This window comes from Scheffersomyces coipomensis (assembly GCF_036884675.1).
Source record: "Scheffersomyces coipomensis strain NRRL Y-17651 chromosome Unknown DFJ63scaffold_1, whole genome shotgun sequence".
Taxonomy (NCBI): Eukaryota; Fungi; Ascomycota; class Pichiomycetes; order Serinales; family Debaryomycetaceae; genus Scheffersomyces; species Scheffersomyces coipomensis.
This window is the reverse complement of record NW_027042892.1, coordinates 647137-673893: the sequence shown is the minus strand read 5'-3', so window position 1 is coordinate 673893 and position 26757 is coordinate 647137. Positions and strand designations below refer to the sequence as shown.

The window sequence follows — 26757 nt, the reverse complement described above, 5'->3', positions numbered from 1 at the left end:
GCAAGACAAATTTCGTTACTTATAAGAAAACTTCAGCATTGATTTCAACGGATGAAGCGGCATAAGGAATTTCAAATGAAGTCATAACTTCGGGATGTAAAGCACCAATAGATCCAATGGTTTGGACTTTGGCACCTTCACGATGTCTGAAAAGAACCTTGGCTCCTCTTCCTGGGAAGAAAGTTGGGTTTTCTTTATCTTCTTCAATCCAATAACCTCTACCAGTTGATTTAATTGGATCTTCTAACCATGGAGTTCTTAAAGTTTGCATAATCTTTCCTAATAAACCTTGAACAAATTCAAACCCAGATGATTTACCTGCATAGATAGCAGCCCAATTTCTTTGATTATAAGCACCTCTTTCTAATTCTGGATTCTTAAAAACAACATCACCACTTTCAAAGACCTTAATTGGTAAGGAATGCTTTCTGTTTTCTTTAATGGTCTTTAAGATACCTGGTAATAAGGTAGTTCTAACCACTTGATATTCCACAGTCTTTGGATTTTCTAATTTAACAGCTTGAGTATTATCATCAACAGTTCTTAAGAATTTGAAATTTTCATCATGAGAACTTAAAGTTAATGGCATGACTTCTAAGAATCCAGCTTGAGCTGATGCTAATCTTAAAATATCAGAAACTTTATTAATTGGTAATGGAGCGGCCACTAATGAATCACCTTGTGGTTTGGTTTTCTTTAAATTGTTGAATCCATATGCAACAGCAGCATCTTCCATAATATCACATTGATGTAATATATCAGGTCTACTTATTGGAATTTGAACTTCAAGTATATCATCTTTAGTTGCGGAAACTTTAGCATTTAAGGACATTTTCTTTAATAATTGAGCAATCTTTTCACCAGAATAATCTAATCCTACACATGAATTAATATATGAAATTTCAGCTTCAGCAATTCTTGGAGTAATGGTTGGAGTGATTCTAGATTCATTATTATGTTCAGATATGACTTGAATTGGTTCAATTTCAAATGGTTCTTCACAATACATAGAAAACATAGCAACCATTTGATTTACCACAATTTCAGTCTTGGTTCTATCAGTACCAGTAACATCAATGAAAACATTCTTGGTATCTAAAGTAATCTTAGAATGTTCAGAATTAATAATTGGTGGCATAGAAGCAACAGTTCTCTTGGAATCTAACATAACAGGATAAACTGGAGAATCTTTAATAATATGTAAGAATTTACCAATATTTTTATCTTTTTCATAAAATTCCATTAATTCTTCACCATTCATTTCTTTAGTTTGATTTAATGGAATGAATTTAAAGTCTTTTGGTGCAAGACCTTCATAAGTGAATGGTGGGGTTAAGGTATCTAAATCATGAGTACCAATGGCAACCAAAGTTCTATTACGACACAAGTTAGAATGTAATTTATCTTGTAATGCAATGAATGATTCGTAACGTCTCTTATCAAATTTGATGTTTCTTAAAATGGCAGCAGCAGCATATTGACGGATTGATTCACTTGATTGTTTAATAGTTAAACTGATTTCTGGTTTGGCTGGTTTGAAAGTATATTTAGGAGCTTCTTTTCTCCCTAAGAATTCATTCAAAGCTTGGGCAATACCTTCGATACATAACATATCGTATCTATTAGCAGGTATTTCAATCTTTAACTGAGGCCTTTCATCTCCAACACATTCATCGGTGGTATCTTCATCTAATTCAAGACCATATTCAAAACACAATTCGTCGAATTCTTCAGTAGTATATTCTCTACCTAAGAGATCATAAAGATCTTGCTTGTCAACAGGAATAGTAGGCATGTTGGTTGTTTAATTCAGGACAAAACTTTCTATTAACGTAACGTGTAAAGGATTTTGTATGAGTCAAATCTTTAGTGCTGAAAAAAAATTTTGGACAGAGTACTTAAAAAAAATATGCGACGTTCTATGATTTACACGACTATTGAATATGGTTCGTAAAATTCAGAATGTCTTACTGGTATAGGTTTATTCATGAGTTAAAATTATATCTAAGACTCAATACAGAAATAATTAAGATATACTTCTATTTTACATCCTCAAGAACTTCATTAGTTACCAATTCTGGTTTTGGTGGCTCTAATTCAGTTCTTGCTTTTTCCAATTCTTTCTCATCTTCACCAGCTAGCTTTCCAATATCATTAATTTCATTCTGTAATGCTTGAAGATCAAAAACAGGTACAACATCTGATGACATTGTCGTATCTCCTTCTTCAACTTCATATTCATCTATGCTACTCTTATTACTATTTCCTTCCTTTTCGGCCTCTGCTTTTCCAACTGTTTCCCACCAATCTCTATTCTTAGGTTTAAACCATTTCTTCCATCCCTTAGGTTGAGCTTCTGAATTCATTTCTTCTTTCATTTTAGCTCTTGCTTCATCAAACTCACTTACTAACTTTCTAGCTCTTTCACTTTGTTCTGGATCTGGTTCTTCAATTTCAGCGAATTCTTCACTTAAGACTTCCCAGTCCATCAATTTTAAAATCTTAGGTATAGCTTTTCTGTATGACATATGACCTTCAACAAGGTTAGTACAATCAATATTTTCAATATTATTAACACTGGTAATTGGTGAAAGACCAGCAACAGTCAGTAATCCACCACCAGTGGCTCTGAACAAATAACCTAAAACCCAATCTTTAGTGGAGTATCCATTTATAAATCTACCACTAACAATAGAACGAGCCAAAGCAAGTTGATCATCTTTAACTGATATTGGATTTCCAAGTAATATGACATTCTCTATAAGACCATATCCACCACGTTTAGCCAATTCAATTAAACAAGAATAGATAAGTCTTGCACCTAACGAAAATCCTACTAAAGTAATTGGTCTCACTCCGACATTACCAGCTATTAAAGTATCTGCTAATATCTTTCCCGCCTTCCATGCTCTATCCAAAGATACATTCCATGGATTGTCTAATAAATATGATAATTTTGAAAGAGCCATGGGTAATTGGATAGCAGCCATTAATGCAGTTAAGATTGTTGCTCCAAGAATTTGTTGAATGGAGGTTGATAATGCTTCACTAGCTAAAATAGTTATAGTTTGACCCATCGATTGCAACATTTCTGGTTCCCAAAGAAGAGAAAACATATCTCCCATAATTGGATCAACGGTTGAAAATGGTAATCTAACATCATCTAGAGCACCATTCATCCATCCACTGACTGTTATAATTAGATTTGTTCTTTTATTATTATGCAAAGGTTTAAGTTGAAATGTTTGAACATCACCTGATCTTCTTGCTCCTGCTTTAGATCCAACTTTGGCTCCAGCAACAACACCACCTGTAGTAATTATTACACTACCTCCAATACCGGCTAAAAACCCTGTTGTTCCTGTGATACCTACTGTTGTAAGACCAGCTGCCAACCCAGCCCCTATAACAGGAGCTAATAAACCTGCAGAAAGACCAATAGCTAACGAACCACCAAGAGTAGCTAACCCTATATATGCTAAACGTCTTCTTCTATTCTTTTTTATGTGTTTATTGATGAACAGTTTATCATTCAACAATTCGTCTTTATTTTCAATTGATTTTTCCTTTGTTTCCAATTCCAAACTATCAATTAATCTCCTTTCGAATTGTAATAACTCAACCTTTTGAATGCCTAATGTTTTAGCAAATCTCTTGAGTAATGTTCTTGAACGACAGTCATAATATCCATCTTTTAAAAGTTCAAGAAACAAATCACAAATAATAACCCAACGTAAATCAAAATCAGCTTCTATTTGATTATTGACCAGTCTTATTTTTGCATTTGATCCAACTTCTTTTAAACTATTGGAAAGATCAGTAACTTCTAATCCATGAATACTTAAATTTTCAATCATTTTCTTTTCATCATTATTAGCATCTAAGTGAGAATATAATTCTGTCATTACATACATTGTCCAATTAGAGAAATTTCTCTGACCTAAACTCATTTGCTTAGCTATACGATCAGATGTTCCAATTTGTAACTTAGCTAATTCAGTAGCCATTTCCACTGTAAGTAATTTTGTTATACCCAAATAAGCAAATTTTTGTGATTCAGTAAGCATGTTTTTAGTTCCTTGTAAAGCTTCCTCTGAGTCTACGTTATCTTCGTCCACAAACTGATCATCCTCTTCTGAATCATACTCTAAATCCTCCTTTTGATATGCAGCTTGTGGTTTATTGGCATTATCTTTTCTGGACCTAAATAAAAAGTCAGTCTTTTGATCCATTTCCGAATACTTGTTAACTTGTTCTTCTGTGTCTATTTTTGTATATGCATATGTTTGTTTATTAGGATTGCTATCATTGACATGATTAGAATATTCTAATTCTCCTTTATCATTATAATAGTCAAGGTCAGCTATGGTTTTCATAGCTTTCCAGTCTGATGCAGTATTGAAGAAGTCATCATCTTCCTCTACAATTGGTTCGGATTCAACTTTAATTGGTGTATTATCGAGTTCTTCTTGTTTATGGATATTAATGGGTGATTCTCGATTAATGGTCTTCTCTGTTACCAATCCTAAACTATCCAGAGTAGAATTCCTATTGGCCATTCCACTAAGATCAAACTCCACATAACTTGTCTCTGGTTCTGGTTCATGTTTATCCTCTTGACTTATAGAATGTTCTGATATGGTCAGTGATGATGGTAATACTTGATTTGGTAAGCTCGGCAATTCGGTTAGACTTGTTTTGTTTCTGTATTTCCCTGGACCAAATGAACCACCATTGAATGATAACTCTGATGAGTTCATCCTAGATATATCTTGTGGTGGGTGCATCACTTGATCTAGTGTATGATTAAAACGATTACCTATCAAATTAAAATGTAACAGGTACCTTAAGATCATAAACTGGTCTAAGGCGATATCACGCTAAAAAAAAGATATATTTTTGGCGTAGGAAACAATTACACAAAAATTGGTAGTGCCTAAAGTAGAATAGCCAGAGAATTTTTAGTGGATAATATAATACTAATACTGGTTAACAAGATTAAAAGTCTACAAATTGGAATGATGTGTTTGCAACATGGTTTTACTCAAATCGTCAGTGGCCATTATGACCTCCGCAGAGTTCAGGAATATGTTGCTACGAACCTAATGACCGAGCTACAACTTCAAATTCCGAGGAATTTAAAGTGAGCTCAAGATCGACCCGCTTTCTCTACAACCTGTCGACGGAGCTACTCTGCCATAAACCTCAAAGAGGACATACAACTATTTCATCCCTATACCAAGCCAGAATAACCTAACCATCTACCAACGTCCTGCTCAACTCACGAATGAGGACCAAGATATCAATAAATCGCGTCAAACAGTTACAATGGATGTTAATTGCTTAACGATGATAATAGAACCATAATAGTGTACGTAAAGCTTGCTTCTCGAGCGCCGATCTGCTACAGCAAACCACTACAGATATACTCCAACAATCCGAAGATTTAGCTGAAGCATTAGTCTGAGGGTCTACCGTAACACAGATTGATGATAATTTTGTAAAAAAGAGGAAAAGAAAAGTTGTATAATAAAAAAAAAATTTTCATGTCTTTTATTTTTCTGTCTGTTTATTTTCGCAATGAGCCGCACGAAGATACTTGCAAAAATAAATTTTATTACCCGCAAAGCAATGAGGTTAAACTATTTATACCTAATATAGATCTTACGATTATACCTTATTGGATATCTTATATATTTAAACAGATAGGATGAGTCGAAGATCACAAAACTATCAAGATCGTCATGATGATCGTGAAGATGACGACGAGGTTACTTATGATATCAAGGGTCAATTGCCATTTACAACTCATAATACATTAGAACCATCTCAAATCATAAAATTATTTGAATCATCATTTAAAGAAGTTATTGATTCCGATGACTTATACGAGCATGTGCAGACTGTAAAGGGAGATCTATTCAATAGAGATTACATCAGTGCTTTTGGAGATGAAGATAGAAGGTTAGCTTATTTAGCTAGATGGACCCCACCAAGAGCATTGTGCTATGCATCATTATTTTCATCATTAACACCAATAGTTGAATTATTCAAACAAACGGAAACTTCTTCAAATGTGTTATGTATTGGTGGAGGTGCTGCTGCAGAATATGTTGCATTATGTTCTGTATTCAGTAAATTAAGAAATAGTTCCAATTCAGGAGATTTATCTTTACAAATCATTGATATTGCAGATTGGAGTAATATAATATCAACAGTTGAAAAGTATATTAAGACCTATTGGATTCTTAAGGAAGAAAAATTAAAGACTGATTTCATATATGATGACATTTTAAAGTTAAACACTTCTAATGTTAAGTATGAAGAACTTGATTTAATTACATTAATGTTCACTACTAATGAATTATTTGCTGAAAAACGTCAAGAAACCATAAAATATCTTAACTTACTTAACGCTAAATGTAAAACAGGTTCATTACTTTTGATTGCAGAAAGTGCCGGTTCATTTTCTAATATAACCATCGGGACTAAAAAGTTCCCAGTTCAATTTTTAATTGATATGATATTAGTAGGAAAACAAGGCTCCAATAGTGGACCATGGGAAATTGTTGAGGAAAGTGAAAGTTGTTGGTATAGAGTAAATACTAAGGAAGTTAACTATGCATTGAAAATGGAGAATATGAGATTTTTCTATAGACTTTATAGAAAGAAATAGATTTAATCAAACGAGGTTTCGGTAATTTGTTCAACAAACCGTTGTTGAATAGCAGATAGAATACTAAAATAATACATAGAGTCATCTGAATTATCATCATTTATATTCTTCAATGCAAGATATAAATCAAATATTAATTTTCTTCTCTTAAGAACATATGAAGTTTCAGTAACCTCCGTATGACTTGCAACTCTTAACTTATGAGCAATATTCTTTGCTTCCGTAATGAGCGATGCTGGGAATAGCATTGATGATTCAGCATACTTAATTCCATAATTCTCTATATCTACTTCGCCTCTAGTAACCTGGTAATTCATCTTAAGCTGATCTTGATCCAAATTAACTCTCATATAAGATGATATAACACCAGTTCGTGTTCTCAATATTTCAGCTAAATCTCGAAAATGGGTGGACATAAAAATGGTAGCTCCAGTATTAATTAAAAATTCTGATATAGCCAAAGAAATAGAAAACCCATCATTGAAACTAGAACCTCTACCTAGTTCATCGACAATTAATAATGAATCTTTATCAATCTCCTTTAAAATATAAGCCATTTCTTTCATTTCTTTAGAAAACAGAGAAACATTGGCCTCGCTACTATCAGGACAAATACGAGTAAAAATGGCTTTATGAATAGATATTCTTGCATATTCTGCTGGACCTTTATCCCATTTGTCCCATGATTATTAAATAACTCAATTGCTTTAGATAAACAGACTTGCCGCTCATGTTTGCTCCAGTTATTATTTGAAATCTGGAAGTTAATTTCAGCACAAAATAATCATTTGGAACAAATTTATCTTTCAACACTGTTTCTAAAACTGGATGTCTGCCGTTTTTGATTTGCAATTCAGTGGATATTTCTGGAGCACAGTAGCTTCTGTCTGAAATCATTGCACTAAATGCAAAACAACACAAAAGATCAAGAGTTGCAAATGCTTCACATACCATGAATAAGATAGCAGTGTAGTCAGTTAAGTCTTTATAGAGGTTATCAATAGATTTATCACTAAGGATGGTTATCTCTAAATTCACGTCATTGAATCTAGAACTTTGCTTCATGAGGTTTAATGTAGTACATTCGATTATTTTACGTTTCTGTACCCGGTTTATGAATATGTCTGGAAGTAGTTCTAAAGTAGATTGTTTCACTCTAACAAAGAATCCGCGATTGGATTCAAACCTATACTCTAAATTGATATTATATTCCTCTGCTAAATCATGAACTTCTTGTGATACTTCATTTAGTATACTTTGATAAAGCTGTCTTGAAATATCCAATAATCCATTTTTACCACTCTTAACTGCAAAAGATTTTTGGTTTCTAAGTTCTAAACTTCCACTTACCCAAGAACAATCCTCACTAATAGATTCATTGATTAGCTCAAGAGCTTTATTTATATCATCACTAGATAATATTTGATATATTTCCTTCAGCAAATGACTTTCTTGGGAAGTTAGAAATGTAGCTAAACTAACAGCACAAAGTAAAGAGGATTTTAATAATAATACATTATTAATTTTTTGATCATTAATTTTAATATCATTACGATCATAACCTGCCACCAAGCAGTTCAATAACACATCAAAATTTTGCAATGATTTCATTTCTTTTCTTAATTCTGTAAGTATTGGCTGATTGCTTTTCAATTCTTGAACAGCTTCGTATCTAAGTGTTATACTTCTAGAATCGGTAAGAGGTTGAAGAATATTGTTACGTAAGAATCTTTGACCCATTTTCGTACAACATTTATTCAATACTTTAAAGAGTGAATTTCCTTTCTTATCTAACTTATTTTCTACCAATTCTAATTCAACAATGGTTCTATGGTCGATAAGCATTGTATTTTCACAAGTTTGAAACTTGACCTTGAGTCTTGTCAAAATTTCACGACTACTTGTAGATAAAATCATACTCTTTATACAAGCATTAGCAGCTGCCAAACATAATTCCTTATCAGCAAATTCAACTTCTAAATTGGTAATCACATCAACTGAAAACTTCTTTAAATACTCAATTCCTTCATATATATTATAATAGATTGCCTTTGGATGGATTAACTTTATACCATCCAGGAGATTGGATTGCAATATTAATCCTAACTTATCCACAGGTTTGAAATGATGTTCCAATACTAGAAGTTCAGTAGGAGAATAAACATAAAGCTGATGCATTGTTCTGACATACGTTTGAGAATCTTGATAAGTACTCATTATTAGTTCTGATGTATTGTAATCTAAAAAGCATATTCCAACTTTGGTGCAATCAGACTTTGATACATAAATACTTCCAATTACTTTAGTTGAACCTCTTCCATCTTGTCTTGATTTTGTACCTGCAACCGCTGATTTGCTCCTACTTATGTGACTTATGTTATCTTCTGTAATGAAGCCATATCTTGATGTATTGATCATCTTGATTGGTATTTCGAACATTGGCTGCCAAACTTTAACATTGTAAATATTTTGTGTATATTTTTTCTACTACAGTACTATAAAAATAGGCTACTAAACATTATCTTTCTCGTCATCCTTTGACACAATTTCTTTAGAAGAAACATCTTTAACATCTACTTTGGTAGAATCATCTTTCGAATTTGTCTCTTTAGTTATCTCTTTTTCAGATTCTTCCTTGGAACCTTCCTTCTCTTTGATCGCAAGCTTGGAAATAGCTTCTTCTAATCCTTCTAAAACAGTTTCTTCGTTCTCTTCTACATTTGATTCGTTTAATTCAGCTTTCACCAAGGCTTCAAGCTCCAGAGCCCAACCCAATAATTCGCATAGTTCTGTGGCTATTTCATCACAATCATGTAAAAGAACAGTATCCTTTTTTCTAGTGAAATTCCCAACTCTTTCTCTGTTTATCAATACTCTTGTACAGTCTTTATGGAGTTCTAAAGGAAATGATGCAAAAGGATAAACCGTTAAAGATGTTCCTCCTACTAAAGCAATTTCTATTTCTTTCTCGTCTTCCAGCCAAGTCTCAAACAACTTTTCCGGTAAGCCTTCTCCAAAAAAGACAATATCTGGCTTCACATATCCTTTACAGCTTTCACAGATTGGAACACCATTATTCTTTTCTTTGTTGGACATCAATTCTTTAACTCTTTCAGTTGACATTTCTTCCGAACAATCAATACAATGGTTCTTTGCAAAAGAACCATGTGCTTCTATAATAAACTCATCTCTAACCCCAGCTATTCTCTCTAATGTATCAATGTTCTGTGTATATACTCTTCTAAGTTGGTTTTTATCCTGTAACAACCGTATTAAATGATGATACTTAGTAGGAGCAAACTTTCCGGGGTAAAGTTCATCGGCTAAAGTATAAAATGCTTCTGGACTTTCTCTGAAATAGTCAATGTCAAACACAGCTTCAGCATAAGGTAGATTTAATTTGGCTAAATTAGCATATAATCCTGTCTTAGGACTTCGGAAATCAGGTATACCTGCTTTTGTAGAAATACCAGCTCCATTGAAGAAGGTAACTTTCTTTCCTTTCTTTATCTCCTCTGCAATTGGTTGCAAAAGCTTCGGTATATCAGACATTGTTGGTGATACTACTGGTTTTAGCTCATAAATATAAGTCGATCTCTTTGTGATATTTTTGGAATTTTATCGCAAGAGCTCAAACTATCTGAAAAAAAATTTACTAATCAAATTGATCTTGACGCTTAAGATGATCCATATAATAAGAGGTTATCATGAAGGTATGTATTTTTCTACACGGCAGTCTGATCATGGCAATTTACTAACTGAGATTATAGCAACGTATTACTAGTTTGGATCTTCAGCTTTTAAGCTCTGAATTCCAACATGCAGTGTTGAATTATAGATTGCAAAACATATATAATGTTGCTGATAGTCCTCGTCAATATCTTTTGAAGTTTTCAATTCCTGACTCCAAGAAAGTATTGGTATTGGATTGTGGTAATAAAATTCATTTAACTGATTTTGATAGACCTACTATGCAAGCACCTTCCAATTTTGTTACAAAATTAAGGAAACATTTAAAGACAAGAAGATTATCAAAAATTAAGCAAATAGGTAATGATAGAGTTTTAGTATTGGAGTTCAGTGATGGATTGTTTTATCTAGTTTTTGAATTCTTTAGTGCTGGTAATATTTTACTTTTGGATGAAGAAAGAAAGATCTTATCCCTACACAGAACGGTGAATGAGAAAGGAGAAGTGGAGAGATATGCGGTCAATGAGTTTTATAATATGTTTGATAAAGAGAGTCTTGAGTCAAATGCCCATTACGAACCTGTCACATACCAGTCCTCTGATGTAAATAAGTGGATAAAAGATCATAAGTTGAAATTGGAGGAAAACACTTCTGATAAAAAGAATAAAGTATTTTCAATACATAAGTTAAGTTTTGTAAATGCTAGTCATTTACTGAGTGATTTAATCAAGAAAAATTTCATAGAAGGGGGTATTGACGCAACATCGAGTTGTTTGATATTTGAAGATGACGAATCTAAATTGGAGGAGTTGGCAACATTGTTGAACTTCACTGAAGGACAGTATGCTGAATTGTTGAATGACAAGGAATCAAATAACATAAAGCGTTACATCGTTCTGAAACGTAACAATTATTATGATCCAGAGACAAATGATAAAAGTCGTGAATTCTTGTATGATGAATTTCATCCATATCGTCCATATAAAGAAAACATTGATGATTTCAGATTCACTGAAATTGAAGGTTACAATAAAACATTGGACACATTTTTCTCTGCTCTTGAATCTTCAAAAAATTCATCACGTATAGAACAACAGAAGCAAAATGCTAATAAGAGATTAGAAGTTGCCAAATCTGAAAGAGATAAACAAATTCAGTCATTATTGGATCAACAGACTGTAAACTTCAAGAAAGGAGAAACAATCATTCATTATGCCGATTTGGCTAATTCATGTATTAGGTATATACAAAAGCTTATTGACCAACAAATGGATTGGACTAATATGGAGAGTTTTATTAAATTGGATCAAAGAAGAAAGAATGCGATTGCTGCCAGCATTAAATTGCCACTAAATTTAAAAGAGAACAAGATAAATATTTTATTTCCTGACTTTGAATTGGAAGAAGACAGCAATTCTTCCGATGCCTCTGATTCTGATTCAAGCTCTGAATCTGATGAAGAAGAAGATGAAGAAGATGATGATGATGATGATGACGACGAACGCTCTCTGAAGGCAAAGAAATCTTCTAAGAATGCCCAACAATCAAGCAAGATTTCTATATGGGTTGATTTGGCTCTATCACCTTACGCTAATGCTCGTTTGTATTTCGACACAAAAAAGACTGCTGAAACCAAACAATTGAAAGTTGAAAAGAATACTACTATGGCCTTGAAAAATGCTGAAAGGAAAATTTTGAATGATTTAGCAAAGAATTTGAAAAACGAAAATGAAGTTCTTCGTCATATCCGTCCAAAGTATTGGTTTGAAAAATTTTACTGGTTTGTCACTAGTGAAGGATACTTATGTTTGGCTGGAAGAGATGGTTCTCAAAATGATATGATTTATTATAGATATTTCAGTGATAATGATTTTTTTATTTCCTCTGATGTTCCTGGTTCATTGAAGGTCTTCGTTCGTAACCCTTATAAAGGAAGTACTATTCCTCCAAAGACTTTGATGCAAGCTAGTAGTTTTGCTTTATCTGCTTCAACTGCTTGGGATAACAAGGCTTCTATGTCAGCTTGGTTCTTACCAGGTTCTTCTATTTCAAAGCGTGATTTTGATGGATCTTTACTTTCAACAGGTGAATTTAATTACAAATCTAACAAGGAATACTTACCACCTATCCAACTTGTTTTAGGTTTTGGTTTCTTTATACTTACAGATGAAGCAACATCGGCTAAATATAAGGAAAAGAGAGAAGAGAGAGAAAAAGATCATGGTTTAAATATTGTGGTCGACAATAAAAAGAAAGATGTTGAAGAGCTAATTGCAAGAATAAAATTAACTCCAGAAGATGATGATGAAGAAGAAATTGTTGATACAAATAGGGAAGATCTGAATAAGCTCGATGATGTGACTCATGAGGAAGAAACCAAGGTTTTGGATCCGGAAGCAGTAATTGAATCAACACCAGAAATTTCGGATGATAACTCTTCTCGTTCAGCTTCTGTGGAGCCAACACAACCTGATGCTGAAGTTTCAAATCTTCTGGAACTGATTGGTGGTTTATCTGTATCTGGAAATAAGAAATTAGCTCCAAAAGTTAGAGGTAGAAAGGCTAAATTAAAGAAAATGGCCAAAAAATATGCCGATCAAGACGACGAAGAAAGATTGTTGAGAATGTCTGCTTTGGGAACCTTAAAACAATCTGATGACTTGAACAAGCAAAAGTTATTAGAGATAGAAAAGCAAAAGGAATTGGAAAAAAATAAATATAAAGAGACCTTGGCTGTCCAAAGAAGAAAGAAACAAGATGAAAAGGAGCTTCTTAGATATATCAATGAAGAAGCTAATGAAGATGAATCAAGTGTCACCAATTACTTGGAAATTCTTGATTATTTCCTTGACAAACCAAATACAGGAGATTCAATAGTTGATGTGGTTCCTGTTTTCGGACCATGGACAGCTTTGCAGAAATTAAAATATAAGGTTAAAATCCAACCCGGTTCAGGTAAGAAAGGTAAATGTGTTAATGATTCAATAAATTATTTCACCACACGAAAGCTTGATGAATCAGCAACTGATGGTGATTTAGATTGGGAAAATGAAAGAGAGATTGTAAAAGCTAAGAAAACTAACGATTTGGTAGGTGTTTTTACTGTGTCTAAAGTCAAATTAGTTTTACCAAATGGAGGTACTGAAACCAATAAAAAAAGAAATCAAAATCCAACCTCTAAGAAGGGAAAGAAGAAGTAAACATAATAAATTTGCATATTAAATAGTATACATAATCTAATATAAATTAAGCATTCGTAAAAGTTGCAAATTTCCTGCATGTAAATTTCTCTGAGGTTTAAAGATCTCCATTGTGATTTATCGCATTAGAGATTTTAAGTTGATAAAGGAGTTGATATCAATAAAGGTCAATGGTGTCAATAACGCGAATACTTTCAACTGGATTAATATTTGGATATCCCAATCAAGTTAGTGAGGTTGCTTCTCCAGATTTGGCAGCTAAAGAACAATATAATGTGGTAAAATATTTGGCTGCAGCTGGACCCTACGTTCAACATCCAGGGTATGGTATAAGCACTGATATACCGAAAGGATGTACTATAGAGCAAGTACATTATTATCTGCGACATGGTGAGAGATTTCCTGGTATAGGAGAAGGTAAAACTCATGAAAGTATAATTGAGAAGATTTTAAAAACTCCTGGTCAGTTGAATGGAGAATTATCGTTTCTAAATTATTATAAGTATTATGTTAGCAGTGATGATTTATATGAAGCAGAAACAACTCCAGAAAATTCAATTGGACCGTATAATGGACATGATACTGCTGTTCGAGCAGGTAAGGCATTTAGGCAGAAATATGCCGCATTGATAAATAAAGATCAACCACTTCCCATATTCATAGCAGCTTCTCAAAGGGTTTATGATACAGCGATCAATTTTGCTAAAGCATTTCTTGGTAGTGATTATTCTTCAAAGAGAGTGAAGCAAGTAGTGATATCAGAGGATAGTAAATTTGGATTAAATTCTTTGGTCCCACGTTGGGGTTGCCCTTCATTTGATTCTGATGCTCATAAGGCAACAGTCTTGTCTACATTCCCAAAGACGTATCTTGAAGATATAATATCCAGATGGAAAGAATCAAATCCAGAACTTGATTTAAACACGGAAGATATATATCACTTGTTTGAAATATGTGGATATGAGTTGAACTCTCGTGGGTATTCACCTTTCTGCAACATATTCACTAAAGATGAGTTTGTCACCTATAGCTACAATCGAGACTTGGAATTTTATTATTCTTCTGGCCCAGGGGGTCACAATGCCGTCAATGCAGGGGCTATCCAATTAGCAGCTACTGTGAAATTATTAGAAGACGATAATGCTTCGAATAAGATTTGGCTTTCGTTTACACATGATACTGACATTGAATTATTCTCAACCGCGTTGGGATTGTTCGATACAATAAATCCAATGCCAATGGATAAAATCAGATTAACTGATACCTATCATCATGTTAATGTTGTTCCTATGGGAGCACGTTTTATAACTGAGAAGTTGAAAAATGAACATGGTTATTACGTAAGATTTATTGTAAATGATGCAGTTATACCCGTACCAAGCTGTTCGAATGGTCCAGGTTTTTCTTGTCCTTTTGATCAATTCAAAGACTATATTAATAAAAGAATAGGTCACCTAGATCTTGCAAAAGACTGTGGAACAGCAGCTAACGTTCCACAAAAGTTGACGTTCTATTGGGATTATAATGAGGTTACATATGATGCGGAAGCACTTAAAGTAGTACCTTAGTTTAGTAAATTAGTAAATACAAACAATATAAATAACTATATTAATTACGATTTACGATTTGGAAATAAATTCGCAGTCGCTTCAAGATTTTTTTTTTCTTAGTAACGAAGCACGTTTAGCATCAAGATATGAAAATATGCGAATCTTTTGAATACATCCATCATGGTACACTTTTAAAGGTATCAATTGATTGGGAAATTGGGTCAGGGATTAGTCAAAGTATTGATGTTTTCACTTGGCAAGCACTATTAGCTGCTTCTTATAGAATAACCCCTTTATTAGAAAATATAAAAGAGTGCAATTATTCCTCCAAGTTGCATTGCTGCTAAATCATTTTGAAGAAGTATAGATAATGGTTTCAATCTCAGCATTTATAAATAGCGGTCTACTTTTAGTTGGTCAATCGGTATTTCGAGGTCTTGCTTCACCACAGCAAGCAGCTACAGAACAATACAACCTCATTAAGTTTTTAGGTGGTTCAGCGCCATACATTCAATCTCCAGGTTTTGGTATTTCAACTGACTTTCCCGAAACATGTACAATTGAGCAAGTACAGTTATTGTCCAGACATGGTGAGAGGTATCCAACTGTTAATAAAGGTGAAGCTTTTGAAAAGATCATAACTAAATTGGGTAACACCACGGAGACGTACTCAGGATCATTAGCTTTTTTGAATTCGTATGAATATTTTGTTACAGATAAGTCACAATATGCCCTTGAAACTACTCCAGAAAACTCAGAAGGTACATATGCTGGTAGTATCAATATGTCAAAGCATGGTGCTTATTTCAGAAATAGGTATAAGTCTTTGTTTGACGATACTCAGGTGTTATCAGTTTTCACTACCAACTCGAACAGAGTGTATCATTCGTCAGAATCATTTGCCAGAGGGTTCTTGGGAAATAATTACTCTGAAGCCAATGTTAAGTATAGTATCCTTGATGAAAGTGGTTCACTTGGTATCAATTCTTTAACTCCTAGATATGGATGTACTTCATATGATAAGTCAGCTAATTCCGAGTTACTTAAACAGATTGATAGAAGCTATTTGACGAATATTCTCGATCGATTAAAGGAAGATAACCCATTTTTAACAATTGATGAAGAAGACGTCTTGAATCTATTTGAATTTTGTGCTTATGAGATTAATGTTAAAAGTGAGTCACCCTTCTGTAATATCTTCAACACTGAAGATTTCAATTATTATGCATATGACAATGATTTAGATAAATATTATTCTTCAGGACCAGGAAATAATATAAGTGAAGTTATTGGTTCCGTATATTTGAATGCATCCCTTAATTTATTAAAAGATGAGGAAAATTCAAATAAGATTTGGTTATCATTTACACATGACACTGATATTGATCAAGTAATTAGTGCGTTAGGATTCTTCACAAAAGATGAACATTTGCCTCTTGACAGGGTTGATTTAGAAAGAGTTTATTATCATGCTTACTTAGTACCGCAAGGTGCAAGATATTATACAGAGAAGCTTAAATGTGGTGAAAAGTTTTATGTCAGATATATTATTAATGATTCTGTTCATCCTATTCCTGAATGTCAGTCTGGTCCAGGCTTTAGCTGCGAATTTTCTGAGTATGAAAATTTCATCAACAGTAGAATTGGTAACATAAACTTTGTTGAACAGTGTCAAGTTCCAGCTGATGCCACTCAATCTTTGACATTCTTTTGGGATTATGAATCCAAGAATTATACGGCAGAGTTAGAATTGTAGACAAGTGGTAGGAGAAAGTTTATATAGACATAAATACACAAAAGTAAAACCCGTGAATTAGGAAGTTTCACTATTCTTATCTATCAGCTCATTTGTAGCAAACAAAACTTCAACATCGCTTTCGTTACGCTTATTCTAATCATCGTAACAATTACACCTTATAATCTTTCCAATGACTTTCATTTCAAAGTAACTTACGAAACATACTAGTAAGATTGTCTCTTCCATAGTCGCATTACATTTACGAGCATGAAGCACAAAAAAGTTGATGGAAGTATACGACAAAATTTCTTAAAATGTCAAATAGTTGTAAGTAAAGAAATGGCAACCGTATAAGTTGCATACTTGAAATATTCATGTAATGAGTTAACCACAATCACAAGAATAACATAGTGGCCAAACCCTTTAAGATGTGTAACAGGTTCATGTTCTTATCAAGTTTCTAGAGTGTTTCGAATGAGCAATTAATTTACGACAGTAGTTCTGAGAACCAAGCGGCAAAAAGGAAGTGTCTGATAGATTATACAATCTGAAACCTAATTTATACAATGGGAACTATCATATTCATTTTCACACATTTTATTTTGAATTATCGTCAATTTACCCAATGATAATGTTTAGATCCCACAATTGTTTCAAGAAGTATTCTAACACATAAAAAATATAAATGTTTCGCAGTAAAATATTGTTTCATCTTAATAACCTACATGAAAATTTTTTGTAAGCATGTGTAGATAGAACTCTACCACTTACCGAAACTGCAATGCATATCATTCGGTCGTTTCCAACCACTGGGGTAGAAGTAACTGGACTGCACTTCAAAATAGAGAATATGTAGTCGGGTAAGTTTTTGTCGACATATTTCATTTGGGATACATATGTAAAGTAAAGCTTATTATTGAGAAGGCAGACAAATGGAATATGAGTAAAGAACACAGGGTGTTGCTTAGGATCAAAGTTTCTTGGTTTCAATAATTAGTTGATCCCTACGATTACCATACGATTGATTGGATATTTGTTTGTTCCCCTCCTCCTCTGCCTCGAACCATTTGGGCTTAATTTTTATGCTTTACTTATGCTACCAAAAACGTTAGAGGGCATGCTCAAACTTTGAATAATAAAAGCTTACAGATAGATAAGAAAAAGAAACAATAACCGTCACAGCCTATGAACGGCACGAAGAACCGACACGGACTAAGTATCAGACGAAAGCAAACTCTACATACAACTTAAAAAAGTTGATTAATTTTCACTTATCTTAAATTACTCCTATTTTTCTAATACAACTATTTCATTCCTACGTTTCTTTTTTTATAAAAGATGTGTAAAGTCGAAACCAAACTAAGACAAAACGGTTTTAGCCTACCGTAATAATCAACTCAATTTGGACAAGACCTAATGAAATTCATTGTTTCTCATCAAATAATAATTGTTAATTTAGATTATTATTAATGTTGATAATGAGTAAAAGTGGAATGCCTCATCATTAAAAGGTATTTGTGTCTGATAATAATTGAAAATTCTGAAAAAATATGACACTTTCCTGTATGTAAAAAGTGTCTGTATCTCATTACCTTTCCGAATTAGGACAGACAAAGAGACACAAAAAAATAATTTAAAGTAGGGTGTGTACCAGTCTAATTTTACACAAAATCAATTCATATTAATTTTACAATTTTTTTTTTCACTTTTAAATGCTGTCTAGTCATGTAATTGACTACAATTTAGGAGATACGAATTATGTAGTCAGTTACTGTGAGCCATTAGGCACGGTTATTTTGTAGAGGATAGTTAGTTTAGGGCATGTAGGACTTAAATAATTATTTAGTTTCTTTTTTTTTTACTGTCATTTGAATTAACGATAAGTGAAAAATTTTCTCCATAATATTTTATTTTTATTGGTGGTGAAGTTCGGTATTTCGGGTTTTCCCAGTGAGTCTCATCAACGGTTATATAACTCATTAGCGAACGATAACTTTAATCGAGAAGTGATGAAGAAAATATAGCCAAATAATTAGTTTATTTTTAAAGGTAATTATCGTTTCTCGTTTCTTTTTTTGGTGACTTTCAATATTAAGATTTCAGTTTGATTGATATTGTTCTATTGGGTCTTTAGATAGAGGTGCTGAGTAATATCGTAACCAGTTAAATCGAATGATTGCGTTTAAAATTTTTGAATCAGCCGTGACGAGTTGAGATCGTTTTCGTAGTTATCACCATCATCGTACATTTATTCTTTATTTGAAGGTCAGTATATTTGATATGTATCTACTCAAATTCAAACAAGTGTATGTAGGCCAAGGAGGTCATTTTCATACATTAAATGTAAAATAATGTATGGAGTCAGCAGTTACATTGCTTTTTGGCATCTTAAATATTGCAACCTCAAGATTTTTTTTCTTAGGTAAATCAGGGCGCAAATTCGAAAAAGAAATTTAAGGTAGGAAAGTAGGAAGTAGAAAGACTAGAATCGCAATTACATAGAGTATATTATGCAAATTAACTACTGCGACATCATTACGTGTATATGTAGAAGTCATAATATGATCATGTGAAGATACTAGTTGTTGATTGCTGTTGGCGCAACTGGAAAAGGGTGGTTCAATGATTTGCTAAGATGTATCACTATGTATTATATTGTGAGCGTTGAATCAATTCTAGTTTGAGACTACAGATTTAATATAGTGAGGGAATATTAAACAATCCCGTATTAACTTACCCATCCCTTTCAGTTCTTAGAGCCTATTGTCAAGTAATGATTGCCACTAAATTATGTAAGATGCTTATGAATAATGATCTCAGTTTCTTTGTTACGAAAAATTTGTCACAAGCGAGGTAATTTCACATAAGGTGTGAAGAGGGAAGTCAGTGATGATTTAGTGAGATTTTAGTGTGTTTACCAGTAAAAATTTTCATTTCCAATCTCATTACTGAGAATACCCGGGAAAACCAAAAACAAATTTGTCAGTAGCGATGCGCAGCTAGGAAGAAAAAACATTAGAAGTCAGTAGCTCATAGCGCACAAATATTTACTGAAAGCGAACAAAACAAAGAGCGGAGGTCGTGCATTTCATCCATTTTTTCCAGTAATGTTTATGTTTTTTATTTTTGTTGTTATTATATTTTTCTTTATGATCCATTAGGAAACAAATTAGGGAGAAAAAAGATTTCGAGTCCATTATTCAACAATTGACAACGGGGTGCCTAAAACAGATGTTTTACCGTTATTCTCTCCCTAATTTATTTTTATGTGTATTTATTACTCATTTAAGCTAAATTCAACAATGACAATATAATCAATTTTTATATAATATATAAAGCAATCAAAACACCAAAAAGTAAACAATCTGGCTGTAATATAAAATAAAAAGTAATGTATCGTGATGTTATTTGTGGGTTGGGGGATTTGTTGTACCCTTGGGAAAAACACTGCCGATGTTGGAGAATCACAGGGTAGTGGAAATGGAAATGGAAATGGTAGTGGTAGTGGCAATCACATTGGTTATTGTATAATGGAACCTTTACCACTAATTGAACACAAAAAGGCGGTAAATGTGAAAGTCTAGATCACATCAATTTTAATATAGTAGCGCCCCTGTATATAACATATGGTGTACATGAAAATCTGACAATTATTCCAAATTCGGACAAATTACATACAGAGAATAAAAAAAATGTCTGCTTATTTATAAACAGAAAGATCCCCTGCTCCCACTAACATTAAATAATAAACCTTTTTTAACACAAAACTTCAAAATTGTCTGCCCCCCTCCCCCCCAAACACACAAAAAATAAAATTTTGAAAGAAAAAATTTTTAAACTTTTTTTTTTGTGTGTGGGAATTTTGGGTGAAGGAAAAACGAAAAAATGAATTTTATAAATAATCACCAAATCCAATATAAATTTTTATTGAACCCCCTTTTGCTGATTTTTAGTTCTCTTCTTTTTTGATCTTTAACACTGTTCATCAACTTATTACGTTCCTTTTGTTAAAAAAACATTTAGTTATCCAACTATAGTCTTTCATTACTCCCCCTAACTTTTTTACCAAAACTTAAGAACTTAAGATTCCACGTTGTTTCACAACTTTGTCATTCCTTTAACACATTAAATTCTTTCACATTCCTTTTACTACTACTTAAACAGTACGTTCCTTTTTAAACATGAAAACTTCATTCATTACTTTATTAGCTTTAGCCACCGCTGCTTTAGCTGCTCCTTTACAAGGTCATAAACATCATCAACATGATAAAAGAGCCATTGTTACCAAGATTGTCTATGTTGATATCTATGGTAACCCAATCACAGGTCCAAGTTCAACTGTGTCTGCTGCTATTGAAACTGCTGCTATTGTAAACCCATCTCCAGCTCAAGCTATCTCAACCTCAACTGGTACTAATGCTGCTCCAGTTGCTACTGCTTCTGCTTCTGCTGGTTCTTCTTCCGGTTCTACTGGTGGTATTAACGGTGATTTAAATCCTTTCACTAACCCAAGTGTTCCATTCGAAGATGGTAAATACTCTTGTGATTCCGTCCCAGTTGGTCAAGGTGTTATTTCCGTTGACTGGATTGCTGGTTTAAACGGTGGTTGGACTACTATTATGAGTGAAACCGGTAACACTGCTTCTACTTGTCAAGAAGGTTACTACTGTTCTTATGCTTGTCAAGCTGGTATGTCTAAAACCCAATGGCCATCTGCTCAACCAGCTAACGGTATTTCCGTTGGTGGTTTAACTTGTCAAAACGGTTTATTATACAGATCAAACACTGACTCTGATTACTTATGTGAATGGGGTGCTGATACTGCTGAATTTATTTCTCAAATTGGTCAAGATGTTGCTATTTGTAGAACTGATTACCCAGGTTCCGAAAACATGAATATTCCAACCTTATTAACTGCCGGTGGTAGTGCTCCAGCCTCTGTTGTTGATTCAGATACTTACTACACCTGGAGAGGAGGTAAAACTTCTGCTCAATACTATGTTAACAATGCTGGTGTTTCCGTTGAAAATGGTTGTATCTGGGGTACTGCTGGTTCTGGTGTTGGTAACTGGGCTCCAGTTGTCTTAGGTTCTGGAACTACTGGTGGTAACACTTACTTATCTTTGATTCCAAACCCAAACAATCAAACTCCTCCAAACTATAACATTAAAATCATTGGTACCAGTGGTGCTAGTGTTGTTGGTGCTTGTTCTTATGAAAATGGTCAATATACCGGTAGTGGAAGTGATGGATGTACCGTCACCCTTACTTCTGGTAAAGCTCAATTTGTCTTTTTCTAAATTTAACTATTTAGAAATTTGATTTAAAATGGAACTTAAAAAAATACCCAACCTTTTTCTAAAACATGTATGTTTTTTTTATTTGTTTCCCCATCTGTATTATTGTTTTATATATTATTAAGAAATTATTAATAATTGCAAAACTTTTACTTTTTGAAGTGCTTTTTCTTATTTTCTTGTTTTGTTTTATCTTGTTTTTTACGTTAATGTGTATCAAGAAGAGTTTAGAAGAATTATAGAAATTTATCACTGCAGAAGTAAAGTAAATAGGGTTTTCTAGCTATCATTGGAGGTTTATCTTTATCATTTCTTCTGTTTGAATTTTGTATTTTTCGTGACCTTCAAAGGAGTTTAAATCTTTACATGGTTTTTCTTACTTTGGGTATATTTTTTAGATTTTTTATATGTATATATATATTGTATTTTTTAGAAATATATATATTTGGTTTTACTTTTAAAATTTATTATTATCAAATTAAATATCTATAATTACGCTATTAGCTCTTATTTTGACCTGTTATCCAAATGCAACTGTATCACAATAACTTATGATTAATTCTTCTCCTGTTTTATATAAATCATATAATGTACCTAAATTCTCATCAGGATTGGGTTGAAAAGATGATTGGATATATAGAAACACACTTTGTACTTCTATTTGCTTTCTAATAAATAGAATTAGCGTTGATATGTTTCGATTTCGTCCAATCTTAAATACTCGAGTTGATAATATACGAGTTGATCCAATCGGTTGAAATCTTACTGTAATTTTTAGATCCGTACTAGGAGAAGGAGAAGTCAAGGTTGACTCATCAATAGGGGTTGTCAGAGTTGTTCTTTGACGAGTTATAGATCGTAATCTTTCAGACTGAATCATAGATTCAGGTGTTGATTTACTTTCTAATTGTGGATCTGACTTCTCTATACTTTGGATATCTCTATCAGGTAGTACCTCCTTACTCTTATTTTCGATAGATTGAGTGCCTTCAACCTTAGAAGTATTCAAGTCAACAGTTGTATCGATAGACAATTGACTTATTGAATCTGCAGCTTTGTTTACACTAGTAATATCTCTCTTGTTATGTGTCTCAAGATCCTTTAACATATTAGCAGTAATAGTCGGATTCTCTTCTTCATCTTCATCATCACCAGTTTTATCTGAACTTATGAATTCTGATGGATCATGATCACTACCTACTTCCTCCACATCTTCAATATTAGATGTGATCAGCTCTCGTAATTGAAGTGGTGGTAATCTATCGTGGGGTAACTTCCCAGATTGCAGCAAAAGTGATTGTTTAGAATACAACAATTGACTCCTCCTAAGTTGTTCAACCGAAGGATTCAATGACGAAGCTTCTGATGAAGAATCATCATCTTGATCAGAATGTATTATCGCTGACATACAATAAGAATTGTAGTTTATAACCCTTCAGTTATAATTCAAACTAACTTTATTGTCACTTACTAAATAATTAAGATTTTTTGGGTAAATCCACGCACTAAGTTAGCTGGATAAACACTTGAAAGGTATATACGCTGCAAATTTACGATTTAAACTTTACATCTTGTTATTTATTACAAGGGGCCAGTATTTGGTCTTGATATGGTAGTTTTTCTAAATATATTAAGCAATGCCAATTTATCAAAAAACTTATATCGAACATTCACCGAAAGAAATATCGCAAGACTTAATTAATCACTTTCTCAACATCTATTAATGGCATATTTATGCTGAAAGTCTCTATACTTTCTTAAGAAAAGCTAGATTGAAGGAAGATATATAAAACATGACCAGTTCTAATGGGTCAGTCACTTCTGTTGCTGCGGAAGTTATAACTTATATGCCCGTTTTCTGGTACACATTCACGAGTGTATAATGTCTTTCTAACGTACAATTCTAATTTATCGTAAAATACCTTTAGTGAATCAGGATGTGAAGGAAGAAAGTCATTAGTCACATTGAGTGACATCGACGAGAAATTTGATTTCATACAAGTTTCGTCAATATCATCGCAAAACTCAATGCTTGATAATTTAGACAAATGTATTGTTTTCAATGATACATGTCTAGCGATTGACGAATTAAAATAAAACACTTTAGTAGTATTATCTACGATTACTAATTCATTTAGATTCACTGGAAATTCAATGTTGGAAGAAATTAAAGAAATTTGACAACCATTGATCCATATTGTCCTCAATAGAGGATAATCTCTTTCTTTGTTGAATAATTGACAACTCTCATCAATAGATGTAATAGGATTATTAAATATTCTCAAAGAACTTAAACATGATGGGGGTCTAAAATTACTTAGACTATAAATCCCACATTTAGTGAATATAATTTTATTTAATTTTGTAAAATCATTAAAGTCTGCGTTAACAAGACTGAAACTATCTAAGCAATTATCAAACTGAAGCCATTCTAAACATGATTTACAATTGTCAAAATTAAAGTTATCTAATGACATAGAAAACTCACAATTGCTTAAATTGAAGCTTGTCACTCCCCTTGGAACTTTATATATCTTATCTATTGCTTTTAACACCAACCCATTTAATGTTAACAGTTGAAGAGATGACGGAAAATCAAAGTCTATTTTTTCAACATTACAAGTGGGAACTTTGAAATTCACATTCAAGTGAGATATTGAATCGGGAATTTGGGATAAAATCAGATTAATGGGATACCCATGAACGGTTAGGGTTGATAAATGTGGAGGTAGCTTAGAAATCACATCTTTAAAAATACCGTTGGAGTTGTACATATCATTAACTGATAGGTGCCTTAAATTTCGAGGCCAATCTTTCCATGAATCTAGTAAAACTTCGCCACCCCATGTCTCTTTCGTCATTGTTAAATATTGGGTAATAATAGTTAAGGTAATTACTCCTCTTGGTATGGATTTGATATAAAAATTTCTCCCTTTTTGGATAAAGATTTCGAAAATTTTTAAATTTTTAAATTTAGTATAATAATCGCTATCAAAATTGTTATCAATTGCTAATTCATTTACACTCTCAAATACGTTGGGTGATAAAACCAACTTTAACATATTATTTTTGGATATTAATCGCAATGTCTTCAACTGTGAAAAAGGAGAAAGATCTAATTCCATTAAAGTCTCTGTACCTATTATCTTTAATATACTTATAGTGCTAACCCGGTTGGGATAAGGAAAATCCGTTAGATTCATACATTTAGAATAATACAAATTATAAAAATCCAATTCGAATTCTGTATTGTTTTCGATTCCATAATATTCATCAAGGTGACTAAATGAAAAGCAATTCTGTTCCCCTAACTTATAATGGGCAGATTCATCCGAACGTAATACTATTGGGATAATATTATCTGTACCTTTGATCAAATGTATAATGTCTGAAAAGGAGTTACTTTGGAAACACTTTTCACAATGTTTGCAAATTACATCATATAACTTCTCTGTTGTAATCAGTCTTATTTGAAGATTCTTAGTTTCATCATCTTTGATTAATGATTTAAATAAGAGAATCCGTGCAAGGGATAAGTGTTTTAGGATTGTGATTTTTAATTCAATTGGAAAGTTGATATAGCAGAAAGTAAAAAATTTGTAAATATAATTGTCATCGTATTGTGGTACCATTTTGAGTATAAAAAAGTTAATTTGAAAGCACTATGATGTGTGATAGTTCCTTTTTAACTATCAAATATAATAATTTATATAATTTATATATTTTTAGCAGCTTCATTTGCGTTATGTTATGCTTAATTGCGCATTATATATATAATCCTATATATAACGCACGACATGAGTCCGACATTTTATAGAGGTCATCTAACCAGTGCTCCATTTCTGTTGTAACAACTCCTTCTAAAAGTGAACCAAATATGGAATCTTAGTGGATTGTATTCTCCAATGCTAGCTAATATCATATGATAGAAAAGCAATTGACAAACTTTTATAAGTCTTGGAATGCAATGAAAAGGAAAATACCACTACTGATTCATTGTTATCATTCATTAATAGTCCTTCAGCATATTTATCGAACTATTTAATCACTACCTACTATATGATCTGTCTTAATAAAATCATTGATATTACCTGATGAATCTATGGAAATTGATGATTGTTTTTCGTGATCTTCTTGCAGGATTTCATGTTCGATTGATAAAATTTGATGATTGTCGAAGTCTTCCACTGTCTGATCAATAGCAAAATTAGGTTGCATTTTGAATTCTGAATAGCTTTATATAAATATGGTGACAAAACTATTCTGAATAGATATAAGTATGGTGATAAAACAAGAAGAAACTAAAAATACTTTTAACGCTCAAATTTGTAAACCGCAAAAACAATTAGTTTACAAAACAACTTTTTTATTTGCAACCCTTTTAGGAAACGCATTATTTTTGTTATATCAAAATTTTAAATATACTAATCATTCAGAAACCACCCAAAATCAAATTAACTGTTTTAAGAATTAATTGAATTGAGATGAGGTATCATATTTGTCATTAACTTGATTAATATGAAATTTTGTGGCAAAGATCGGACCTAGATCATTTCAAGTTAGAATTGAGAGGCCAGTCTAAGAATATAACAACTATCTGAATATT

At 32.7% G+C, this 26757-nt stretch overlaps 11 protein-coding genes across 11 annotated transcripts; 5 read left to right on the top strand and 6 right to left on the bottom strand. All coding sequences in view use genetic code 12, as the record gives it.

Annotated features, from left to right (window-relative positions):
• Window positions 1-19: 19 nt before the first annotated feature.
• FRS1 (phenylalanine--tRNA ligase subunit beta) lies at window positions 20-1795 on the bottom strand (the record flags this gene model as incomplete). The annotated part of the gene is made up of 1 exon (XM_064905579.1): window positions 20-1795. One exon carries the CDS (start codon window positions 1793-1795, stop codon window positions 20-22), a length of 1776 nt encoding a protein of 591 aa, XP_064764503.1.
• Window positions 1796-2039: 244 nt separating this feature from the next.
• Window positions 2040-4760, bottom strand: DFJ63DRAFT_332658 (uncharacterized protein; the record flags this gene model as incomplete). Its single annotated transcript, XM_064907716.1, has 1 exon — window positions 2040-4760. One exon carries the CDS (start codon window positions 4758-4760, stop codon window positions 2040-2042), a length of 2721 nt encoding a protein of 906 aa, XP_064764502.1.
• Window positions 4761-5544: 784 nt separating this feature from the next.
• On the top strand, window positions 5545-7009 carry DFJ63DRAFT_14865 (25S rRNA (uracil2843-N3)-methyltransferase). The gene has a single exon (XM_064903533.1). It carries the CDS (start codon window positions 5711-5713, stop codon window positions 6674-6676), a length of 966 nt encoding a protein of 321 aa, XP_064764501.1. The 5' UTR covers window positions 5545-5710; the 3' UTR covers window positions 6677-7009.
• Window positions 7010-7342: 333 nt separating this feature from the next.
• Window positions 7343-9094, bottom strand: DFJ63DRAFT_310324 (MutS family protein; the record flags this gene model as incomplete). The annotated part of the gene is made up of 1 exon (XM_064905578.1): window positions 7343-9094. The coding sequence occupies one exon, from the start codon at window positions 9092-9094 to the stop codon at window positions 7343-7345; it is 1752 nt and encodes a 583-aa protein (XP_064764500.1).
• Window positions 9095-9134: 40 nt separating this feature from the next.
• HST2 (histone deacetylase) lies at window positions 9135-10244 on the bottom strand. Its single transcript, XM_064906692.1, has one exon. It carries the CDS (start codon window positions 10226-10228, stop codon window positions 9188-9190), a length of 1041 nt encoding a protein of 346 aa, XP_064764499.1. The 5' UTR covers window positions 10229-10244; the 3' UTR covers window positions 9135-9187.
• On the top strand, window positions 10245-13623 carry DFJ63DRAFT_339084 (uncharacterized protein). Its single transcript, XM_064908708.1, has 2 exons — window positions 10245-10389; window positions 10447-13623. Exons 1-2 carry the CDS (start codon window positions 10384-10386, stop codon window positions 13564-13566), a joined length of 3126 nt encoding a protein of 1041 aa, XP_064764498.1. The 5' UTR covers window positions 10245-10383; the 3' UTR covers window positions 13567-13623.
• A 9-nt stretch (window positions 13624-13632) lies between these two features.
• On the top strand, window positions 13633-15310 carry DFJ63DRAFT_14869 (histidine phosphatase family protein). The gene has a single exon (XM_064903534.1). The coding sequence runs from the start codon at window positions 13737-13739 to the stop codon at window positions 15132-15134; it is 1398 nt and encodes a 465-aa protein (XP_064764497.1). The 5' UTR covers window positions 13633-13736; the 3' UTR covers window positions 15135-15310.
• Window positions 15311-15486: 176 nt separating this feature from the next.
• Window positions 15487-16872, top strand: DFJ63DRAFT_283449 (histidine phosphatase family protein; the record flags this gene model as incomplete). Its single annotated transcript, XM_064904723.1, has 1 exon — window positions 15487-16872. The coding sequence occupies one exon, from the start codon at window positions 15487-15489 to the stop codon at window positions 16870-16872; it is 1386 nt and encodes a 461-aa protein (XP_064764496.1).
• A 3864-nt stretch (window positions 16873-20736) lies between these two features.
• On the top strand, window positions 20737-22579 carry SIM1 (SUN family protein). The gene has a single exon (XM_064903539.1). The coding sequence runs from the start codon at window positions 21036-21038 to the stop codon at window positions 22152-22154; it is 1119 nt and encodes a 372-aa protein (XP_064764495.1). The 5' UTR covers window positions 20737-21035; the 3' UTR covers window positions 22155-22579.
• Window positions 22580-22671: 92 nt separating this feature from the next.
• On the bottom strand, window positions 22672-23031 carry DFJ63DRAFT_283264 (uncharacterized protein; the record flags this gene model as incomplete). Its single annotated transcript, XM_064904706.1, has 1 exon — window positions 22672-23031. One exon carries the CDS (start codon window positions 23029-23031, stop codon window positions 22672-22674), a length of 360 nt encoding a protein of 119 aa, XP_064764494.1.
• A 931-nt stretch (window positions 23032-23962) lies between these two features.
• On the bottom strand, window positions 23963-25783 carry DFJ63DRAFT_310317 (uncharacterized protein; the record flags this gene model as incomplete). Its single annotated transcript, XM_064905577.1, has 1 exon — window positions 23963-25783. One exon carries the CDS (start codon window positions 25781-25783, stop codon window positions 23963-23965), a length of 1821 nt encoding a protein of 606 aa, XP_064764493.1.
• Window positions 25784-26757: the final 974 nt, after the last annotated feature.